Source organism: Xyrauchen texanus, chromosome 31, assembly GCF_025860055.1.
Source record: "Xyrauchen texanus isolate HMW12.3.18 chromosome 31, RBS_HiC_50CHRs, whole genome shotgun sequence".
In the NCBI taxonomy this organism is placed as follows: Eukaryota; Metazoa; Chordata; class Actinopteri; order Cypriniformes; family Catostomidae; genus Xyrauchen; species Xyrauchen texanus.
The window spans coordinates 659,215-678,797 of NC_068306.1; the positions used below are offsets into that span (position 1 = coordinate 659,215).

Sequence of the window (19,583 nt, forward strand, 5' to 3'; positions counted from 1 at the left end):
AACACGACAAACATGAAAACCCATATTACACGTTTCCACCCGGAGGGAGAAAATAAACTGCCGGTTGTAGCGGCGAACCAGACGACAATCGAGCAAGCGATGTCAAAGCTTTCACCCAGCTCCGAAAAGGCTAAGAGAAATACAAATTCGATTTGAATATTTATTGCCAAGGATTTGCGTCCTTACTCGGTTGATGAAAACCAGGGCTTTCGGGGTATGTTGCGCACGTTGGAGCCGAGATACAACATCCCATCTCGTAGATACTACACTGGCACAGCGATCCCCACACTTATGTATTATATTTATGTATTCCTGGCACTAGTGTCTCTGCAGAAAGAGTTTGTTTCTACAGCAGGAGATATAGTCACCGCACAGCGGAGCACACTTGCATCTGAACATGTTGACCAGCTCCTGTTCTTGCACAAGAACTTGCACATCACTAGCTAAACACATTTGCACCGTCTCTTTCTGAAATAACAAAACGGGAGACTCCCGGGAAAAACGGGAGTGTTGACAGGTATGTTACAAGCCGTTCCCGAAGCAGTGCTCAGTTTTACAACTGATATTTGGACATCTAACGTAAGTTGAGTGTATTGGACACTTCAGTTTTTCAAATCTTTGGAATTGTTTTGTTAGACGAGTAATAAAGAGAAAAAGGTCCATTTATAAAAATAGTGGAAAATGACATCTGTTATATAAAGCAACTCATTTGCAGTTAATTGTTATTTCTACCTCTTTCCAGTCACAGAGCACTTTATTTTGAGAGTTGTTTAAGTGAGAGAAGATCCTGTAACTTAGTGCAGTTTGGGGAAATTGTAATGTTTAATAACTTATTTTATTATGAAAATAATATTTAGCATTGAAGAAAGGTAGATTCGGTATCGGCAGGTCACACTTGCAAAAAATCGGAAATCGAAATCGGCCAAGAAAATTGCAATCGGTGCATCTCTAGTCAAAATTTTAGCAACATTTCAAAGTTTAAAAATGTAACTTTCCACAGGTCTCCATTACTTTTGAACTCGTATTATAAAGTATATCAAGGCTTGAATACCTCTGATCCAACGGACCGATGAACAAAACAATATTCCCATAAAAACCATGAACATACCTGATGGATCTTTGGAGAAGACATTTGTAGGTCAGCACCTCACAGTAATTCATCATCAAATCACACAAATAACTTAGATAGTTGCATGTTTAAACTAGGATATGTTTTATGATTCCTGAGGTAATTTTAGTATGATTGCTTCTCTCATATAGCGGCAAAACACAGATAGGACGACGTCAGCAAATTTGACAGATTAAAAAAATATAATAATTACGTGGCTTCTCTCTGTTTTCAATGCAGAAGTAATGAAAAAGTAAAAAATGATGGACAAAAATAACCATGCCACAAATTTTAAATTGCATTTAATTCCTGTGTCGGATAAAGTGTATTTACTCTGTCTGGAACGTGCATTCTGCACAATGCAATGTGGTGATGTTTTGCATGAGCTTGACATAAACAACACATGAAAATGTGTTACGGTTGACAACATTTTTACCTGTATATCAATGGATGCGCTAAATCCCAGAACAGTGCACAAACATCCTGACCAATAAGGGGACAGTTTGCTTACATATGACTTTTATTGACACAGTTTTGGTCCATTTTGAAATGTTGCCTTGTGAATGCGAACTGAAGAAAATACAAATGTATCATTGTAACAATTTTAGCTCCTGTTTTGTAACAAACCAAATGAGCAAAAGGTCTGAAAACACCCTATAAAAGTTATATATGCATAATATTTTTTCTGTTATTTTTGTATACATTCTGAAAGGGATGTAAAAACTTCTAAAACAAAACTGCAAACTTCTGCACTTAACTGTAGTTTATGAAAATTTATATTTATTATTACTTTTTTTTTCATAATTGAACCACAATTTTACTTCCAGATTTTGCCATACGTGCGGCTGTGACGTTATTGCCTGCGCCGCTGGCAAAAAAACGGACCACTTGGAATCGGAAAGACATGAGGCTGACCGGCCGGTCACCGGTCCGGCAGAGCATGCGGAAAATAGGCTAATTCCGGTCCCTGGCCGGTCGATCGGTGCATCTCTAGTAATTATGTGATTCTAAAATCAGCAAAAAAGAAACATCCTCTCAATTTCAACTGCTTTTATTTTCAGGAAACTTAATGTGTAAATATTTGTATGAACATAAAATTATTCAACAACAGTCAGTATCTGGTGTGGCCACCAGCTGCATTAAGTACTGCAGTGCATCTCCTCCTCGTGGACTGCACCAGATTTGACAGTTCTTACTGTGAGGTGTTACCCCACTCTTCCACCAAGGCACTTGCAAGTTCCAGGACATTTCTGGGGGGAATTGCCCTAGTCCTCACACTCCGATCCAACAGGTCCCAGACGTGCTCAATGTGATTGAGATCCGGGCTCTTTGCTGGCCATGGCTGAACACTGACACTCCTGTCTTGCAGGAAATCATGCACAGAATGAGCAGAATGACTGGTGGCATTGTCATGCAGGAGGGACATGTCAGGATGATCCTACTGGAAGGGTACCCCATGAGGGAGGATGATATTTTCCCTGTAACACACAGCATTGAGATTGCCTGCAATGACAACAAGCTCAGTCCGATGATGCTGTGACACACCACCCAAGACCATGACGGACCCTCCACCTCCACATTGATCCCGCTCCACAGTAGAGGCCTCGGTATAACCTTCATTCCTTTGACGATAAACGTGAGTCTGACCATCACCCCTGGTGAGACAAAACCGTGACTCGTCAGTGAAGAGCACTTTTTGCCAGTCCTGTCTGGTCCAGCGAAAGTGAGTTTGTGCCCAGAGGCGACGTTGTTGCCAGTGATGTCTGGTCAGGACCTGCCTTACAACAGGCCTACAAGCCCTCAGTCCAGCCTCTCTCAGCCTATTGCAGACAGTCTGAGCACTGATGGAGGGATTGCGTGTTCCTGGTGTAACTCAGGCAATTGTTTTTGCCATCCTGTGCCTGTCCCGCAGGTGTGATATTCAGATGTACCGATCCTGTGCAGGTGTTGTTACACGTGGTCTGCCACTGCGAGGACGATCAGCTGTCCTTCCTGTAGTACTGTCTAAGGTGTCTCACACTGCGGGTATTGCAATTTATTGCCTTGGCCACATCTGCAGTCCTCATGCCTCCATGCAGCATGCCTAAGGCAGTTTCACGCAGATGAGCAGGGACCCTGGAGATCTTTCCGTTGGTCAGTAGAAAGGTCTCTTTAGTGTCCTAAGTTTTTATAACTGTGACTACCATCTGTAAGCTGTTAGTGTCTTAACGACCGTTCCACATATGCATGTTCATTAATTGTTTATGGTTCATTGAACAAGCATGGAAAACATTGTTTAAACCCTTTACAATAAAGATCTATACATTTATTTGGATTTTTACAAAATTATCTTTAAATTACATTCTCCTGAAAATGGGACATTTCTTTTTTGCTAAGTTTACTAGTTTTTTTTGGACCTGAAGAATGTGACTGTGGTACAAGCAGAGGAATTGACTTTGGCCTCAGGGTGTGCATTATTTTCAGTAATTTAATGGGCTGGAGTCAATTATTCCTCACATAAATCACAGTTTTTCACTAGATGATTTTAATACATTAGTACTTTTAAACCTATTAAAATTATCCAGCCAAGTGTGCACAATGAGTGGTCCTTAACAGACTATGTTTATATTCATACCTCAACAAGCATTTTGACCAAATCTTTAAGTATATAATTTCACAGTTTAGGCACATATCCATATTACCAATAGCACTCTCAGAGCACACAAAAATAAAGAACACACACAGAAGCCGCCAGTCAGTCAAACAGCACATTGGCACCGAAATAAAAAGTGATCTTTAAAGGTGCACGCAGAGATTCTTGTGAAACAATGTTGATATTAGAACTGAACTGCCAAAACAAACACACCCCTCCCTTCAGTGCTCCTTTGGAAGCCCCCCCCCCCCAAATTCATGCATGCGAGACGGTTTTACACACACCAGCTCCAGACACTCACATCTCTCCTGCTACTAAATCTAACATCACAACAACAGTATATATGGGTTCTGTGAAACAAAGAAAAATTTATCTAACCCAACTATCGAGAAGAAAAAGAGCACCTTCTGCATCCGTGCATCAAGCCTTTTATTCTCGGAGGTCTCTCCACTGCTGAAAAGCCTCGCCAATGTTGATGTGGCGATGTGACATTTTAGGCACCGACCGAATTGCCTCTAAACAATCGAGTATCGAAAAATTACTTGTCGTTCGGTACAAAATTTCGATACCTAAGGGGTTCATCTCATCAACGTCAACGATAAGCATGTAGCAAACTAGAAGGGCCCAAATCTAAAAGTGCTGGTGACTGGCTGTGTTTAGGCATCAAGGAAAAACACTAGTTTAAGCCGGTTACGTCAAGAGACGTGGTTCACATGTGAGGCTGTAGTGTATGTGTCTCAAACCCCATACATGTGAAAGATGTGGAAAAGATCAAAAGTGTGGCTAAATTTCATCAGGCTCGATGCCAACAGCACGTGATGCAATATTTGCGACAAGATAATTGCTGCCAAGACCGGCAACACGACAAATCTGATGAAGCACTTGACAGTACATGGAATAAACTTAAGAGCAGAAAGTTGCTCCATATTCAACTGCAAGAAGACCGAGCCGGTGCAGTCATCCTCTCATCGTCCTCATGCCACAGAGCTTCCTTCAACATGCTAGATGCTATTCATAAAGACGATAATGAGCTTATTTTACAGCCATTAAAAAGACAAAGACATTAAAAACAACATTCACAGAAAAATAAACATCAAACTAAATAAAATTATCACAAATGTCAAACACAAAACTTCCGGTGAATTTCCGCCTCCTAATGGACTGGAGTGTTTAAAATACCAACATCTGATTAATCAGTCCTGCTGTTGATCAACTTAAAAATAATATTTTGTTGCATTATACAAGTAAACCTGAAGTGACCAGACTTCTATTGAAATTTCTTTTAGATTTTTTTTGTGCTTATATTCAGAAAATGTTAATCATAAAATGTCTAAACTTTTGGCATGTCATGGCATGTACTCAGTACCTGCACTTCTATATTTTACAGAGTACTGGCAGTTAATCTTGTGTACCGCCACTTCTCAGACTCTCCCGGCACGATGTAATGTCTTATAATGTAAGTTAGAGATTAGATGACGCCAGTCAGTCACTTTCATCTGACCTTCCGAATGATTTTGATAAAATGTCCGAGCACTTTCTGCAAAAAAAAGTCAGCGGTGAGTTTAACAACACTCAACACGTGCACCAGCATCGGCAGTCCGTGGTCCAGTTCTGGAGGAGCGTGCATGTTTAAGCTTTTCTGGCAATAGTTCATTTACACTCTTCTCCAAAACATAAACCAGCAACTTTTGGGTGAGCGCATTTTATCTCGTCTTATTCAATCAAATGTACTGTATTTATGCATTTTACATTACATTTATGCATTTGGCAGACGGTTTTATCCAAAGCGACTTACAGTGCAGTTATTACAGGGACAATCCCCCTGGAGCAACCTAGAGTTAAGTGCCTTGCTCAAAGACACAATGGTGGTGGCTGTGGGGATCGAACCAGTGATTTTCTGATTACCAGTTATGTGCTTTAGACCACTACACCATCCATTTCCATGTTGGAAATTTTTTAAAGAGTAAATTCTAGAGACTGTTGTGCATAAATATCCCAGGAGATCAGCAGTTACAGAAATACAAAAAAAATCATGCTACGCTCCAAATGACTGCGATCACATTTGCTCCCACAATCCTCCTGCTGATTTGCTTAACCCTTATTATTGCAGCTGCTTGTAATCAATCTAATTTAATCTGTTCCACCTTCCCTTGATTAGTTTGCTTCCTAATTATTCCCCCTCTGCTGTCTCACGCCAGATTTATTGTCTGCTGCCTCATGATAGATGCTGTCTTGTGCTGTTTGCTTAGTCAGTCCTGACAGTTTTTGCTGTCTATTTTGATCTTTGTCTGTCTGTCTTTCGGCCTGCATTGTCTAGATTGACGGATTCTGTCCTTTGTCCGACTCTATCATGGCTTCGTCTCCTGCCTCAGCCCCTTTGGTCCTGCTCGCCTAACTCTCATTGCCTTCCTAGATAATGACCTCAGCCTGTCCCTTCAAGAACTCGCTCTTGATCTCTACCACTTGGTTTTTGGCTGCCTTTCAAACTACTAACGAGGAGGCTAAAGGCTACAGTGTGAGCACTTGTAAGGTTATTCTCCATTATGAATTCTCTCATGTGTTTTCAGTTGATGTGACTGTGTGAAACACTTTCCACAGTGTGAGCACTTGTAAGGTTTCTCTCCAGTATTAATTATTTTGTGCTGTTTCAAGTTGCCAGCTGTAGTAAAGGTCTTTCCACATTCAAAGCACATATGAGCTGCCACACCGATATGTATTTTCTAGTGCTTTTTCAAAAAGGACACGCATGAAAAACACTTCACAAAATGAACACTTGTAACGCTTCTCATTTGTGTGAGTTTTCAGATGTTGTTTTAGGTACTGTGCAAGAACAAATGTTTTACCACACTTACCACATTCAAATGGCTTTTCTTCAGAGTGGCAAAAGAGATGACTCTTGAGACTGGGTGCATATGCAAAACCTTTTCCACACCGATGGCACGTGTAAGGTGTCTCTCCAGTATGAACTCTCATGTGTATATTAAGTTTGCTTTTACATGTGAAACATGTTCCACACTGAGCAGGAGAAAGATTTATTGGCTGTTCTTTGAGGCTTTTTGGGTGAGAAACTGTCTTCTGTCTTTGAGCCACTTAAATATTTTTTTCCAGTTATGATAACATGCTGTTCCTCCTCCACTTCCTTCAGCTCTTCACATTCTTCTCTTACTTCCATCAGCTCTACAATAAACACATTAATTTGACACATTTATTCAAGAGGGACACATTTAAATAAATTATTTTTAACCCCAATTTATTTGCAGAACACAACAAATGTCCAGTATATATGTGATTTTTGCTGTGCAAAAGGTTTATATTTATACAGGGTTCCTTCAGGTTTTATAACGCTAAATTTAAGACATTCTTTTAAAACAAACTACAGAAAAATTAGGGAAAAAGGGGACACAATATGCCAATATGTTCTCTAAATGTAAAGGTCTAGGAAGCACTTTTGTCCGTTGTTAATGTTTCTCCCCATTTCATGCTCCTGTTTTATTTCATTTGTTTTTGCTTCATGGTTTCCTGTCTTGCCCTGTTTCCGTGTTACATCTGTTTTGTATTTAGTTTTATTCTTATTAAACTAGCTGCGTTTAGATCCTTCTCTTGTGACCTCCCTCATTGCTACTGAACAACCGACCTAAAAGAAATGGATCTAGCAGCGCCATTAATTTGGCTGACCAGAGCGAACTTACGTGTCCTGAAATATTCCCGTCTGTTTTGTGTCCTAGCCAAGTGCACTGACTTTCTGAAGCAACACTGAAGTCTATACACTTCATCGGTCTCAATGCATACCAGTGGATGGAGTTACCGGCGACTGGAGATTACACGTGGGAGGAATATGTTGAGGTGACATTAGAGACATTCACTTCAGCGGATCCTCCTCAATCAATCCCAATCCCGGTTTCCAAGTCAGCCATGGTTCACGTCATGTCCCAGACAAGTTTGAGTTGGTTCCACGCCATTTCAAAGCCTTGCATTCCGAGACTCCATGCTCGAAACTTTTCTCATCCCTTGTCTCCAAGTTGAACTCTCCACCACTGATGTCAGTGCGTAGGGTCACGAAGACCCTTTCTCACAGCTTGTCAGCAATCCTGCCTGCCATGGCCAACAAGCCAATGCCCACACGCCTGCCACGGCCAATCTGCCCTGGTTTCATTGGTCCCCTGGTCGTCCGCCTGATCTGCCCTGGTTTCCTTGGTTCCCATGTCGTCCGCCTGATCTGCCCTGGTTTCATTGGTCCCCTGGTCGTCCGCCTGATCTGCCCTGGTTTCATTGGACCCCTGGTCGTCCGCCTGATCTGCCCTGGTTTCATTGGACCCCTTGTCGTCTGCCTGATCTGCCCTGGTTTCATTGGTCCCCTGGTCGTCTGCCTAATCTGACTTGGCTTCCTTGGTTCCCTGATTGTCTGCCTGGTTTCCTTGGTCCCATGGTCGTCTGCCTGAGCTAACCTGGTCTCCTGGGTCCTCTGGCCATCAGCTCTGGACTCTATGTTCTCTGGCTTCATTTTGACCCTGCCTTCCCTTCCTGCCCTCCTTGGGCATCATTATTTACCTATTTATCTCTCATGTATATAATGCCCTATTTTTTATGGAGTGGTGGTGATGGCGTAGTGGGCTAAGGCACATAACTGTTAATCAGAAGGTCGCTGGTTCGATCCCCACAGCCACCACCATTGTGTCCTTGAACAAGGCACTTAACTCCAGGTTGCTACGGGGGGATTGTCCCTGTAATAAGTGCACTGTAAGTCGCTTTGGATAAAAGCATCTTCCAAATGCATAAATGAAAATTTTCCTGTTCACTTTTGTCTGTTGTTAATGTTTCTCCCCAGTTCATGCGCCGGTTGCAATCCTGTTTGTTTTCATTTGTTTTTGCTTCCTGGTTTTCTGTCTTGCCCTATTTCCATGTTCAACCTGTTTTCTATTTAGTTTTATTCTTATTAAACTAGCGGTGTTTAGATCCTGCTCTTGTGACCTCCCTCATTGCTACATGAACACCTCTGCTCCCAACCAGCAGAACGTGGAAATAACTTTTACCTTCTGATCAGAAACATTATATCAGTTATATTCCTCTACTACAGTGTTTCCCAAACTGGGTACACGTACCCCTGGGGATGTGTGAGGTGACAATGAGTATACGAAAATAAAGTTCAGAGATTTACTGTTAAAAGTGCAAATCAATCCCATAACAACAACAACAAGGTCCTTGTAAAGATGCTGGACCAAACAGATAGACAGGTATCTATATCCACAGTAAAATTAGTCCTGTATCGACATGACCAGAAAGGCTCATTATAGGAATTATAGGCTCAGCAAGGAAGAAGCAACTGCTCCAAAACTGCCATAAAAAAGCCAGACAACAGTTTGCAGGTACACGTAGTGACAAAGATCTTAATTTTTGGAGAAATTACCTCTAGTCTGATGAAACAAAAATTTAACTGTTTGGCCATAATGACCATAGTTATGTTTGGTGAAAAAAAGGAGAGGCTTGCAAGCTGTAGAACACCATCCCAACCGTGAAACATGGAGGTGGTGCTTTGATTCAAGAGGGACTGGTGCACTTCACAAAATAGACTCGGTCACAAATGGGTCTTGCAAATGGACAATGACCCATAGAGTACTTCCCAAGTAGTGGCAAAATGGCTTAAGAACAACAAAGTCAAGGTATTGGAGTTGCCATCACAAAGCCCTGACCTCAACCCAACAGAAAATTTGTGGGCAGAACTGACAAAGCATGTGCAAACAGGAAGGCCTCCAAGCCTGACTCAGGTACACCAGTTGTGCCTAAAATAATGGGTCAAAATACCAGCAACTTATTTTGAGAATCTTGTGGAAGGCTACCCAAATCGTTTGACCAAGTTAAACAATTTAAAGGCAATGCTACCAAATAATAACAATGTGTTTGCAAACTTCTGACCCACTGGTAATGTGATGAAAGAAATAAAAGCTGAAATAAATAATTCTCTCAACTATTATTCTGACATTTCACATTCTTAAAATAGTGATCCTAACTGACCTAAGACAGAGAATGTTTTCTACCATTAAATTTCAGGAATTGTGAAAAACTGAGTTTACTTATTTTTGGCTAAGGTGTATGTAAACTTTTGAATTCAACTGTAGAAAAATAGTGCAGACGCAGGTGTAAAATAAACAAATATTTTGGTATTCCTATAGTGTCTTGTCAAAGGTCAACTGAATGTTGACTTTCCATGCACATCGCTATTAGCTAGCTTGAAAAAAAAATGTACTCTAGAGAAGAGAATATTTTAAATACCATTACTGTCAGAGATGGGACAACAGATGCAGAGTAGATACATTTCAGAGTATTTTAGCCGATAGAAGTGCAATCTCCAATACTAACTACTTTGTCAAGTAAACTTCGTTTTAAGTTCTCAAGTAGCCTAATAATTCAGGTAAACAACCAGTAATAAAGAACAAAGAAAGAAATTGCAAGCAACAGAAAAAACAAAAACAATAGAACAAAAGTGAAAATTAAGAAAAACTGTGCGTGATCTTCAACAGTATCGAGTATTCAAGTAAACACTCAGAAATTGAAAAAGTAAAAGCTACGTTTTTTTAATTAAGCAATTCTAAACTCAGTGAAACAAGAAACGTCCTCTCACTTTCAACTGATTTTATTTTCAGCAAACTTAACATGTGTAAATATTTGTATGAACATGAAAAGATCCAACAACTAAGACATAAACTTTCACAGACATGTGACTAAATGGAATAATGTGTCCTTGAACAAGGGGGGGGGGACAAAAACAAAAGTAAAAAGTCAATATCTGGTGTGGACACCAGCTGCATTAAGTACTGCAGTGCATCTCCTCCAAATGGACTGCAGATGACCAAATGAGATGTTACCCCACTCTTCCACCAAGGCACTTGCAAGTTCCCAGACATTACTGGGGGGAAAGACCCTGAATGTCTCGAGGTGCCGTCTTCAAGCCTTTTACTCTCGGAGGTCTCTCCACTGCTGAAAAGCCTCGCCTATGTTGAGACGGCTCCTATCCCTCAACTTATCATAATCCTTCTATTTTAGTTTATATTCATCTGACCTTTTTCTCTTGGTCTGTTTCTCAGCCATTTGTCCTCCTTGGAGCTCAGAAAGTTTGCATAAGTCAGATTTGCCATCGCTCTTCTAATGGGGCTTTTCTACTGCACGGTACAACTCGACTCTGCTCCCTTTTTGGGGGGGTTTCCACTGTGGATAGTACCTGGTCCTTTTTTAGTACCACCTCGGTCGAGGTTCCAAGTGAGCTGAGCATAAATGTGATGTCAAAACCCTGCAGATCACTGATTGGTCAGAGAGAATCGTCACTACCAGTGTCACTGGATTTGCGACAGGGGACATCAACCCGCTAGTTTTAAAGTTAGCGATAGCAGTATAATTGGTTCACGCGACTTCGAATTGTAAAAAGAAATGGATGTGTGCAAAACCACCCCATGATTAGTAAACAAGGTGGGGACTTCCTCTTGTTAGCGACGAACAAAATGAAAAAGTATTTCAGGAAGTTTCTCAGCTGTTGGCCGTACGCGGCTACCACCGGACCATCAACAGTGTAGGGAAAAGTAAAAAAGTGGCTACAGAACCATCAAGTACCACAACAGCCGGAGTGGTACAAACACAAGAAAGTGGGAGTGGTTCAATCAAATGGACGCTATCTATGGCAAAATAGACTGGCTTGCTTCCAATTTAACTGTTAAACTTGTATAAAATCACCATGCAACAACTGCTTTATGCAGCACAATGAGCTAGTAGCTAACAGCTAGCGTGTTATTGTTTATGGTCTATGGTCAGTAATGTTTGTTGCGATTAAGATGATGTCACAGCAGTAGAGGTGGCGAAACTATGACGATCAGCCTATAATCCCACCCTCGTTGAGGAGGCACTAAACAACAGTGGAAATGCAAGCTCAGAAAAGTAAAGCGAGTAGAGTCAAGTCAAGTCGAACCATAACGTGTAGTGGAAAAGTGCCATAATTAATTTCCCTCTCACTCTGCCCCACCCCCCATCCGGTGCACGCACAAGAACCACCCCTGTTGCGGATTGGCTGAAGTAGTGTTGTGTGGGCCGAACTGATTCACTTTGTTTTTGTCCCATTTATGGAACCAGGGCTGAGTACAAATACTAGATTTCTTTTCAGCATACCCACAGAACAGACAGCTAACAGACTGTAAGGAGGTATTTGCAGAATTTGACAAAAAGTGTATTGGATTACAATTACTGAGTGCACCTTTAAGATTCTTGTTATCTGTGAAGTTTCTCTCTCTACTCTCCCTTTTAACCTGTTAATGAGATCATCCAATGGTTGTCCTGTGATCGACTCAAGGAAACGCCTGATTTATACAATCAATACTGCATTTCATGATAATAATCACATAGACTGAATGTTACCCTCAGTCACCATTCACTTTTTACACTTTTTTTTCTAAAGAGTTAAAGTAAATGGTGACTGAAACTTACATTCTACCTGACATCTCAAAAACATACCTGAAGGAATAAAATCATCATCATCATCATCACTCCGTTGTTCTTCTGCTGTGGTTTCTCCTCTCATCTTCATCAGGTTCCTGCAGTCCAGCAGCTTCACTGAACACATCTTCAGTGGTGTCTGCAGCATCTGCTGTTCTCCAGCATGAATCACATCCACCTGCTCTCTCATGATGAACATCTAAACACAAAAACATCATCATAATAATGGACTGACATTCATTAAACTCAAAAACATTATTATATACAGTGAGGAAAATAAGTATTTGAACACCCTGCTATTTTGCAAGTTCTCCCACTTAGAAATCATGGAGGGGTCTGAAATTGTCATCGTAGGTGCATGTCCACTGTGAGAGACATAATCTAAAAAAAAAAATCCAGAAATCACAATGTATGATTTTTTAACTATTTATTTGTATGATACAGCTGCAAATAAGTATTTGAACACCTGAGAAAATCAATGTTAATATTTGGTACAGTAGCCTTTGTTTGCAATTACAGAGGTCAAACGTTTCCTGTAGTTTTTCACCAGGTTTGCACACACTGCAGGAGGGATTTTGGCCCACTCCTCCACACAGATCTTCTCTAGATCAGTCAGGTTTCTGGGCTGTCGCTGAGAAACACGGAGTTTGAGCTCCCTCAAAAGATTCTCTATTGGGTTTAGGTCTGGAGACTGGCTAGGCCACGCCAGAACCTTGATATGCTTCTTACAGAGCCACTCCTTGGTTATCCTGGCTGTGTGCTTCGGGTCATTGTCATGTTGGAAGACCCAGCCTCGACCCATCTTCAATGCTCTAACTGAGGGAAGGAGGTTGTTCCCCAAAATCTCGCAATACATGGGCCCGGTCATCCTCTCCTTAATACAGTGCAGTCAGCCCTGTCCCATGTGCAGAAAAACACCCCCAAAGCATGATGCTACCACCCCCATGCTTCACAGTAGGGATGGTGTTCTTGGGATGGTACTCATCATTCTTCTTCCTCCAAACACGGTTAGTGGAATTATGACCAAAAAGTTCTATTTTGGTCTCATCTGACCACATGACTTTCTCCCATGACTCCTCTGGATCATCCAAATGGTCATTGGCAAACTTAAGACGGGCCTTGACATGTGCTGGTTTAAGCAGGGGAACCTTCCGTGCCATGCATGATTTCAAACATGACGTCTTCGTGTATTACCGACAGTAACCTTGGAAACGGTGGTCCCAGCTCTTTTCAGGTCATTGACCAGCTCCTCCCGTGTAGTTCTGGGCTGATTTCTCACCTTTCTTAGGATCATTGAGACCCCACGAGGTGAGATCTTGCATGGAGCCCCATTCCGAGGGAGTTTGACAGTCATGTTTAGCTTCTTCCATTTTCTAATGATTGCTCCAACAGTGGACCTTTTTTCACCAAGCTGCTTGGCAATTTCCCCGTAGCCCTTTCCAGCCTTGTGGAGGTGTGCAATTTTGTCTCTAGTGTCTTTGGACAGCTCTTTGGTCTTGGCCATGTTAGTAGTTGGATTCTTACTGATTGTATGGGGTGGACAGGTGTCTTTATGCAGCTAAACAGGTGCATCTAATTTAGGATAATAAATGGAGTGGAGGTGGACATTTTAAAGGCAGACTAACAGGTCTTTGAGGGTCAGAATTCTAGATGATAGACAGGTGTTCAAATACTTATTTGCAGCTGTATCATACAAATAAATAGTTAAAAAATCATATATTGTGATTTCTGTTTTTTTTTTTTAGATTATGTCTCTCACAGTGGACATGCACCTACGATGACAATTTCAGACCCCTCCATGATTTCCAAGTGGGAGAACTTGCAAAATAGCAGGGTGTTCAAATACTTATTTTCCTCACTGTATATATATTAGAGCTTGGAACAATTACATTTAACCAGAGGTGTGGACTCGAGTCACTAATTTGATGACTCGCAACTCGACAGAATCAAAAAAGACTTGCGACTCGACTTAGACAGCAATGACTTGTAACTTGACTTGGACTTCAGCCGTCTGACTTGGAAATACTTATACTTTTTAAAACCAAAGATAAAAGTTGTATAATTAAAAATGTGCAGTAAATCAACTATTAATTTCCCAAACAAACGATTAATTTGATTTAAAAATCTGCATGTCAACGCTCCTTATTCAACCAATCAGACAACCAACCAATCAATCAGCTTCCACGAAAGCTGGACCAAGTTTGAAGACCGCGGCGTGCATTTAAGGACAAGGACAGAGCAAAAATTATTCCAAAGGTGATATAATTGGGATATATTGATACAGAGTTAAAGGCAACAAAAGGATTGCAACATGTAGAACCTGTGGTTCCAAAATTACAAACACCTCGTCGACAACGTTCAATTTTGTGAGGCATCTGAAAATCCACAGACAGAAGTTGTTAACTAATTTACGTCAGCTATGGTTCAGTAGCATACATGTCTATGGCAGCACATGGCAGATTTACAGGCTAACAAAGTCTGCATATCGAACCGCAAACATTTTTTTTACTGCGGTCAGTAGCGTTTAACGTGTTCTAGCAATTGGTGTAATGGACTAAATCTACCCAGTGTTTTATCACGCTGTTGTATGACCTCGATAAAGGAACGGCAGTTATTGTGACCACACGTTAGTGCTTTTTGAGCATAACTGGTTAGACCGTGCATGTAAACACACTCGTGCTTTTGCGGACGCGCTGGTCCTGTCATGCGTTTAGCTATATTTATTGAATTATATTGGTTATGGTTCTAAAAATCACAAAACCGATCATTTACTCTGTTAGCAGCCCTTTACAGTAACTCATATATGCAACTTAAATGTCTGCAATTAGCCACTGCCTGGTAATATTTCAGATTTCACTCACCAGTTCAGCACGTTCAGTGTCCTTTCACTGCGTGTTTAGAGTAAAAGTTTGGTTTGCCTTAATGTGTGTCCAAAGATAAGATCCATGTATCATCTTTATTACCCTCTTTGGTCTTTACAGGTAGATATCGATTAAAAAAAAAAAAGATAAAATTAGATTATAAATTAAAAACTTCCATATAAAATTAGTAAACATTTACTATAGTAATTAATACTCTGATACTAATTTGCGCAAAGCGCACTAATGACTTGTTTAAGACTTGAAGCTAAAAGTCAAGGACTTGTGAATTGACTTGGACTTGACTCGAGACTTTAATGCAATGACTTGAGACTTACTTGTGACTCGGAAAACAATGACTTGGTCCCACCTCTGCATTTAACTAATTAAAATCGCACTATTTTATAAAATTAAATCGCAATTAAATTATGAAACATGATGCATTACAACAAAACATTTTTAAAAAATCATCATAAATATATTTAATTTATAAGAACTTGCAAGAAATTTGTTAATCTTAAATTTGAATTCCAATTTAGATTTTAATCTTAAATTTTAAAGAGTCCATATTATAATAATTTACAGGTTCATAAATGTATTTTGGGGGTCTACTAGAATATGTTTACATGCTTTAATGTTCAAAAAGACATTATTTTTCTCACACTGTATGTTTCTTTTCCCCACTCTTCCTCCTCTGGCTGAAATGCTCTGATTTACCTCCTGTCTCATTAAAGCCCCCCTTTCTGAAAAGCCCAGTCTGCTCTGATTGGTCAGCTGGTGCAGTCTGCTGTGATTGGTCAACCGTGTAGAGCTGGTTTTGGAAATGTAACACCCCTTACCATAAACCAGTTTCAGCTCTGGAGTCTTGAGCAGCTTTGTAACTTTGCAGACATTTTACATGCACAAATTGTATATTACACACTAGAAGAACAGTAAAAACCCCCAAAAAATAATAGAGCCACTATAAGCAAAATAAATAACATGTTCAAATGTTAATTAGACACAATTTTACAGGTATGAATCTTTAACACAAGTATGTTGAAATGACAGTTTCGGGTTATTGTTACAGTGAGATTGCTCCTCACTGTTAGGAAAGAATGATGCTGTTATTAAAACACATTAAAGAGCAAAAACCTCTGACATTTCCAGCGGACTTTATTTAATAATAGGATCAAACGGGCAGATTAAATTCATATCAAAATGAAAATGTATATCTGCCAACACGAGAATCTTAATTTAAAGTGCTTGAGTTTAGCCACAGACAGACAGAAAGTGTAAATAATCTACTGGTTCTCAACTGTTTTGTTGTTTTTCTCACCGTAACAAAACAAACTACATCAGACGATAATGAGCTTCTTTTAAAGTCATTAAAACACCAAAGAGATAAAAACAACATGTACAGAAAAACCTAAATCTGTCAATGTAAAACACACAAAACACGTACCGATTTTAGCGCTCAAACGGTGTTGTGGATCTCAGGTCTTCTTCTTCTTCTTGTGTTTTCTGAAACTTCTGGTGAATTTCCGCCTCCTGCTGGACTGGAGTGTTGATGCGTCGAAATAGTTGAAAAGCGACTGAGAGAGGAGTTGAACATCCCGAAGGAAACTAACTCTTAAAGGGACAGGAGTAACATTTCATATACCTTTATTTTTACAGCAAAATAGACTTATAGCAGATATTTAATAATAAAACAAAGATGTTATCTCAAAAAAATAAGTCAACAAGTGATTAAATATACAACAAAACATTTTAATTTTTTTATTTAACATACACACTTTGCAATGCTCTTTAATACTTCATGGTGGCACAATTACACGCCTCAATCCAGGTGATGAACCTCAGTTGCCTCCACTTCTGATATAATCAGCCACCGGCGATAGAACCAGTTTTGAATTGGGAAGCTTATACCGTGGTATAAGCTGAATAATTGACTCCAGCCCGTTAAATTGTTTAAAAATAATGCACACCCGAGTCATGACTGCATTACCACCTCAGGTGTGCATTATTTAACAATTATTTTTTATTCCTGACTTATTTTGACGAAGCAGGTGAGGAATGAGGATCTAAATGCAGCTTTTAAATGACAAAAAAAGATGAAATAGGTAACTCAGAATATAACGAAAAACAAAAAACACAGGGAACCAAGAACAGAGCATAGAGCAAGACATGCATACATGCAACAACAACAACTGACAACCGGTGAGCAAACAAACACTGCTTTAAATACACAGACTAAATGACAAATTAAACACAGGTGCGGACAATGAGACAGCTGGCAGTGATGACAGGGAATTATGGGAAGTGCAGTCCATGGAGAACAGAAGACAGGGGAGAAACACAGGGCAGACAACAGTGAATAGTGACAGAGCAGATGGGCAGGAGGCCAGAGCAGATCACGTGGACAGCCACAGTGGCAGTGAACATTGGCAGGGACTTGGAAACGACCTCCGTGGTTTTGAACACTGGCAGAAACAACCTCTATGGTCATGAACACTGGCAGATCTTTGGAAATGAACGATGTGGTCGTGAACACTGGCAGAGATTGGGAAATGAAAGCCTTTTTCCTCCTCCTCCGCCGGGAGACCGAAATCGACAGCACAGGCTCTGGGATGGCCGAGGTAGGTAAAGCAGACTATGGGATGACAGAGGCTGGCAACGCTGGCTCTGGGACGGCCCGAGGCTTCCAGCTCGTTGGCCGTGGCATGCATGGGTGTTGGCTAGTTGGCCACGGCAGGCATGGGCATTAGCTCATTGGCCGTGGCAGGCGTGGGCGTTGGCCGTGGCAGGCGTGGCCATTGGCTCGTTGGCCATGACATGGAGAAGGCTGAGATGTAACATGGCATGGAGCTGGCTCTGGTGTGGCTGGGACATGGTGCGGAGCAGTCTCAGGCATGGAAGACTCGGAAACCGGAACCGGGATTCCGGCAATTCCCTCCACTGGCGTGTTGGTAGTCTGATTCGGTACATGGTCTTTAGGGTTGTGTCATCAAAACCGGTGTGGACGCAATGGTGGAGAAGAAATAGGAGAACTCAAATTGTTAAATCCGCCTGGCTTAGTTGGACGAAGTACGCCGCTAGATCCATTTGCGGTTAGTTGTTCTTTGATGAAGCAGGTGAGGAATGAGGATCTAAATGCAGCTTTTAATGAAAACAAAAGATGAAACAGGTAACACAGAATATAAAGACAAAAACACAGGGAGCTAAGAGCAAGACATGCATACAACAACAACTGACAACCGGTGAGCAAACAAACAAACAGGGCTTTAAATACACAAAGACTAATGACAAATTAAACACAGGTGAGGACAATAGGAGACAGCTGGCAGTGATGAGGGCAGGGAATTATGGGAAGTGTAGTCCATGAGGAAAAGATGACAGGGGAGAAATACAGGGCAGACAACAGTGAATCATGACACTTATAATATAGAACTGGATTGCTGATGATGTCATAACAGTGAAGCCACTGTGCCGTTTATATTGCAATACCCAAACATTCATTTAATAGGAAATCACCTAATTTCAGCAAGAAAACATTGCTCGTTAAATCATTTAATCTGAAATCTGCATACACATCCCTTCAACTCAATTGTCCTACACATGTAATTATATATTTAAAGTCTGGAATTTTTCCTGTTTCTTGAAAGCCAGAGAGACGCTTAAAAAAAATATAGTTCTGGCAAACAAGACACAAATTTTCCACTCATTATTTCCATATGCAAATGAGCATTTGATTCACCGCAAATGTTTGCCAGAAGCTTGTATGGTAGAAGAATCCTGATTATGTTATTATGATTATGTTCTTTGATTATGTTCTTATGATTATGTTCTTTCTTAGTAAATGTATCCCTTGTATTTTCTTTCATTTATTAAATGTGTTAATGTTGAAGCACATGTTCAAACAAGGTCACCTCAAGTGAAAAGTGCTGAGGTGTGAGTAAGAGTCTCTTGCAATGATGTTTTAAGTTGACGTGTGCTTACCATAAACTAGGACATGTGTCCAGAATGTGTGAAGCCACCAGCTGTATGGTTGATGTGTATTTTTGCTGATGTATGTTCTTTCATATATGATGTTTTTTAAAAATAGAAAGAGGGGGAATTTTCCACCAATATTTACCTAAAGTAAGAACTAAAACATATTGGTGGCGAAGGAAAAGGACAGGGGTAAATATCCCATTGGACAGAGATAACAGGTAGAAAGATAACAAAAGGTATATAACTGAGAACTCAGGAGGATAGAGTCAGGACAGACAGCTGACTGGACTCATGTTTGTTGATTCTCAATAAACTACAACTTTGGCATCTGGAACTCAAGACTCTGAGAGTTTTCTTCGACTTAGAGAAAATCATCACGATATTCCAGGACACTTCCAGCTCTTCACCGGTAGTGAACCTTTGGCACAATGGACAATTTGCCACAAGATTGCCAAAAAGCTCATTTGCATGTGAAAATAAGTAGTGAATTTGTGTCAAGTTTGCAATGAACTCCCAATTTTTGCAAGGGGAGTCATCTACA

The 19,583-nt window shown here is 40.6% G+C and overlaps 1 protein-coding gene across 3 annotated transcripts in view; it reads right to left on the minus strand.

The window, feature by feature from the left end:
• The window catches only part of LOC127624992 (zinc finger protein 501-like), a 231,025-nt gene that overhangs the window by 197,172 nt on the left and 14,270 nt on the right, over positions 1 to 19,583 (minus strand). The window contains exons 1-2 of one of the 3 annotated variants that reach the window (XM_052100012.1): positions 16,515 to 16,560; positions 12,231 to 12,411 (exon numbers count right to left, since the gene is read on the minus strand). In XM_052100012.1, the coding sequence (XP_051955972.1) occupies positions 12,231 to 12,411 (181 nt within the window). In that variant the 5' untranslated portion in view covers positions 16,515 to 16,560. Of the gene's footprint in view, positions 1 to 12,230; positions 12,412 to 16,514; positions 16,568 to 19,583 lie in introns of those variants that run through there. The other 2 variants (XM_052100013.1, XM_052100001.1) reach the window with 2 other exon arrangements.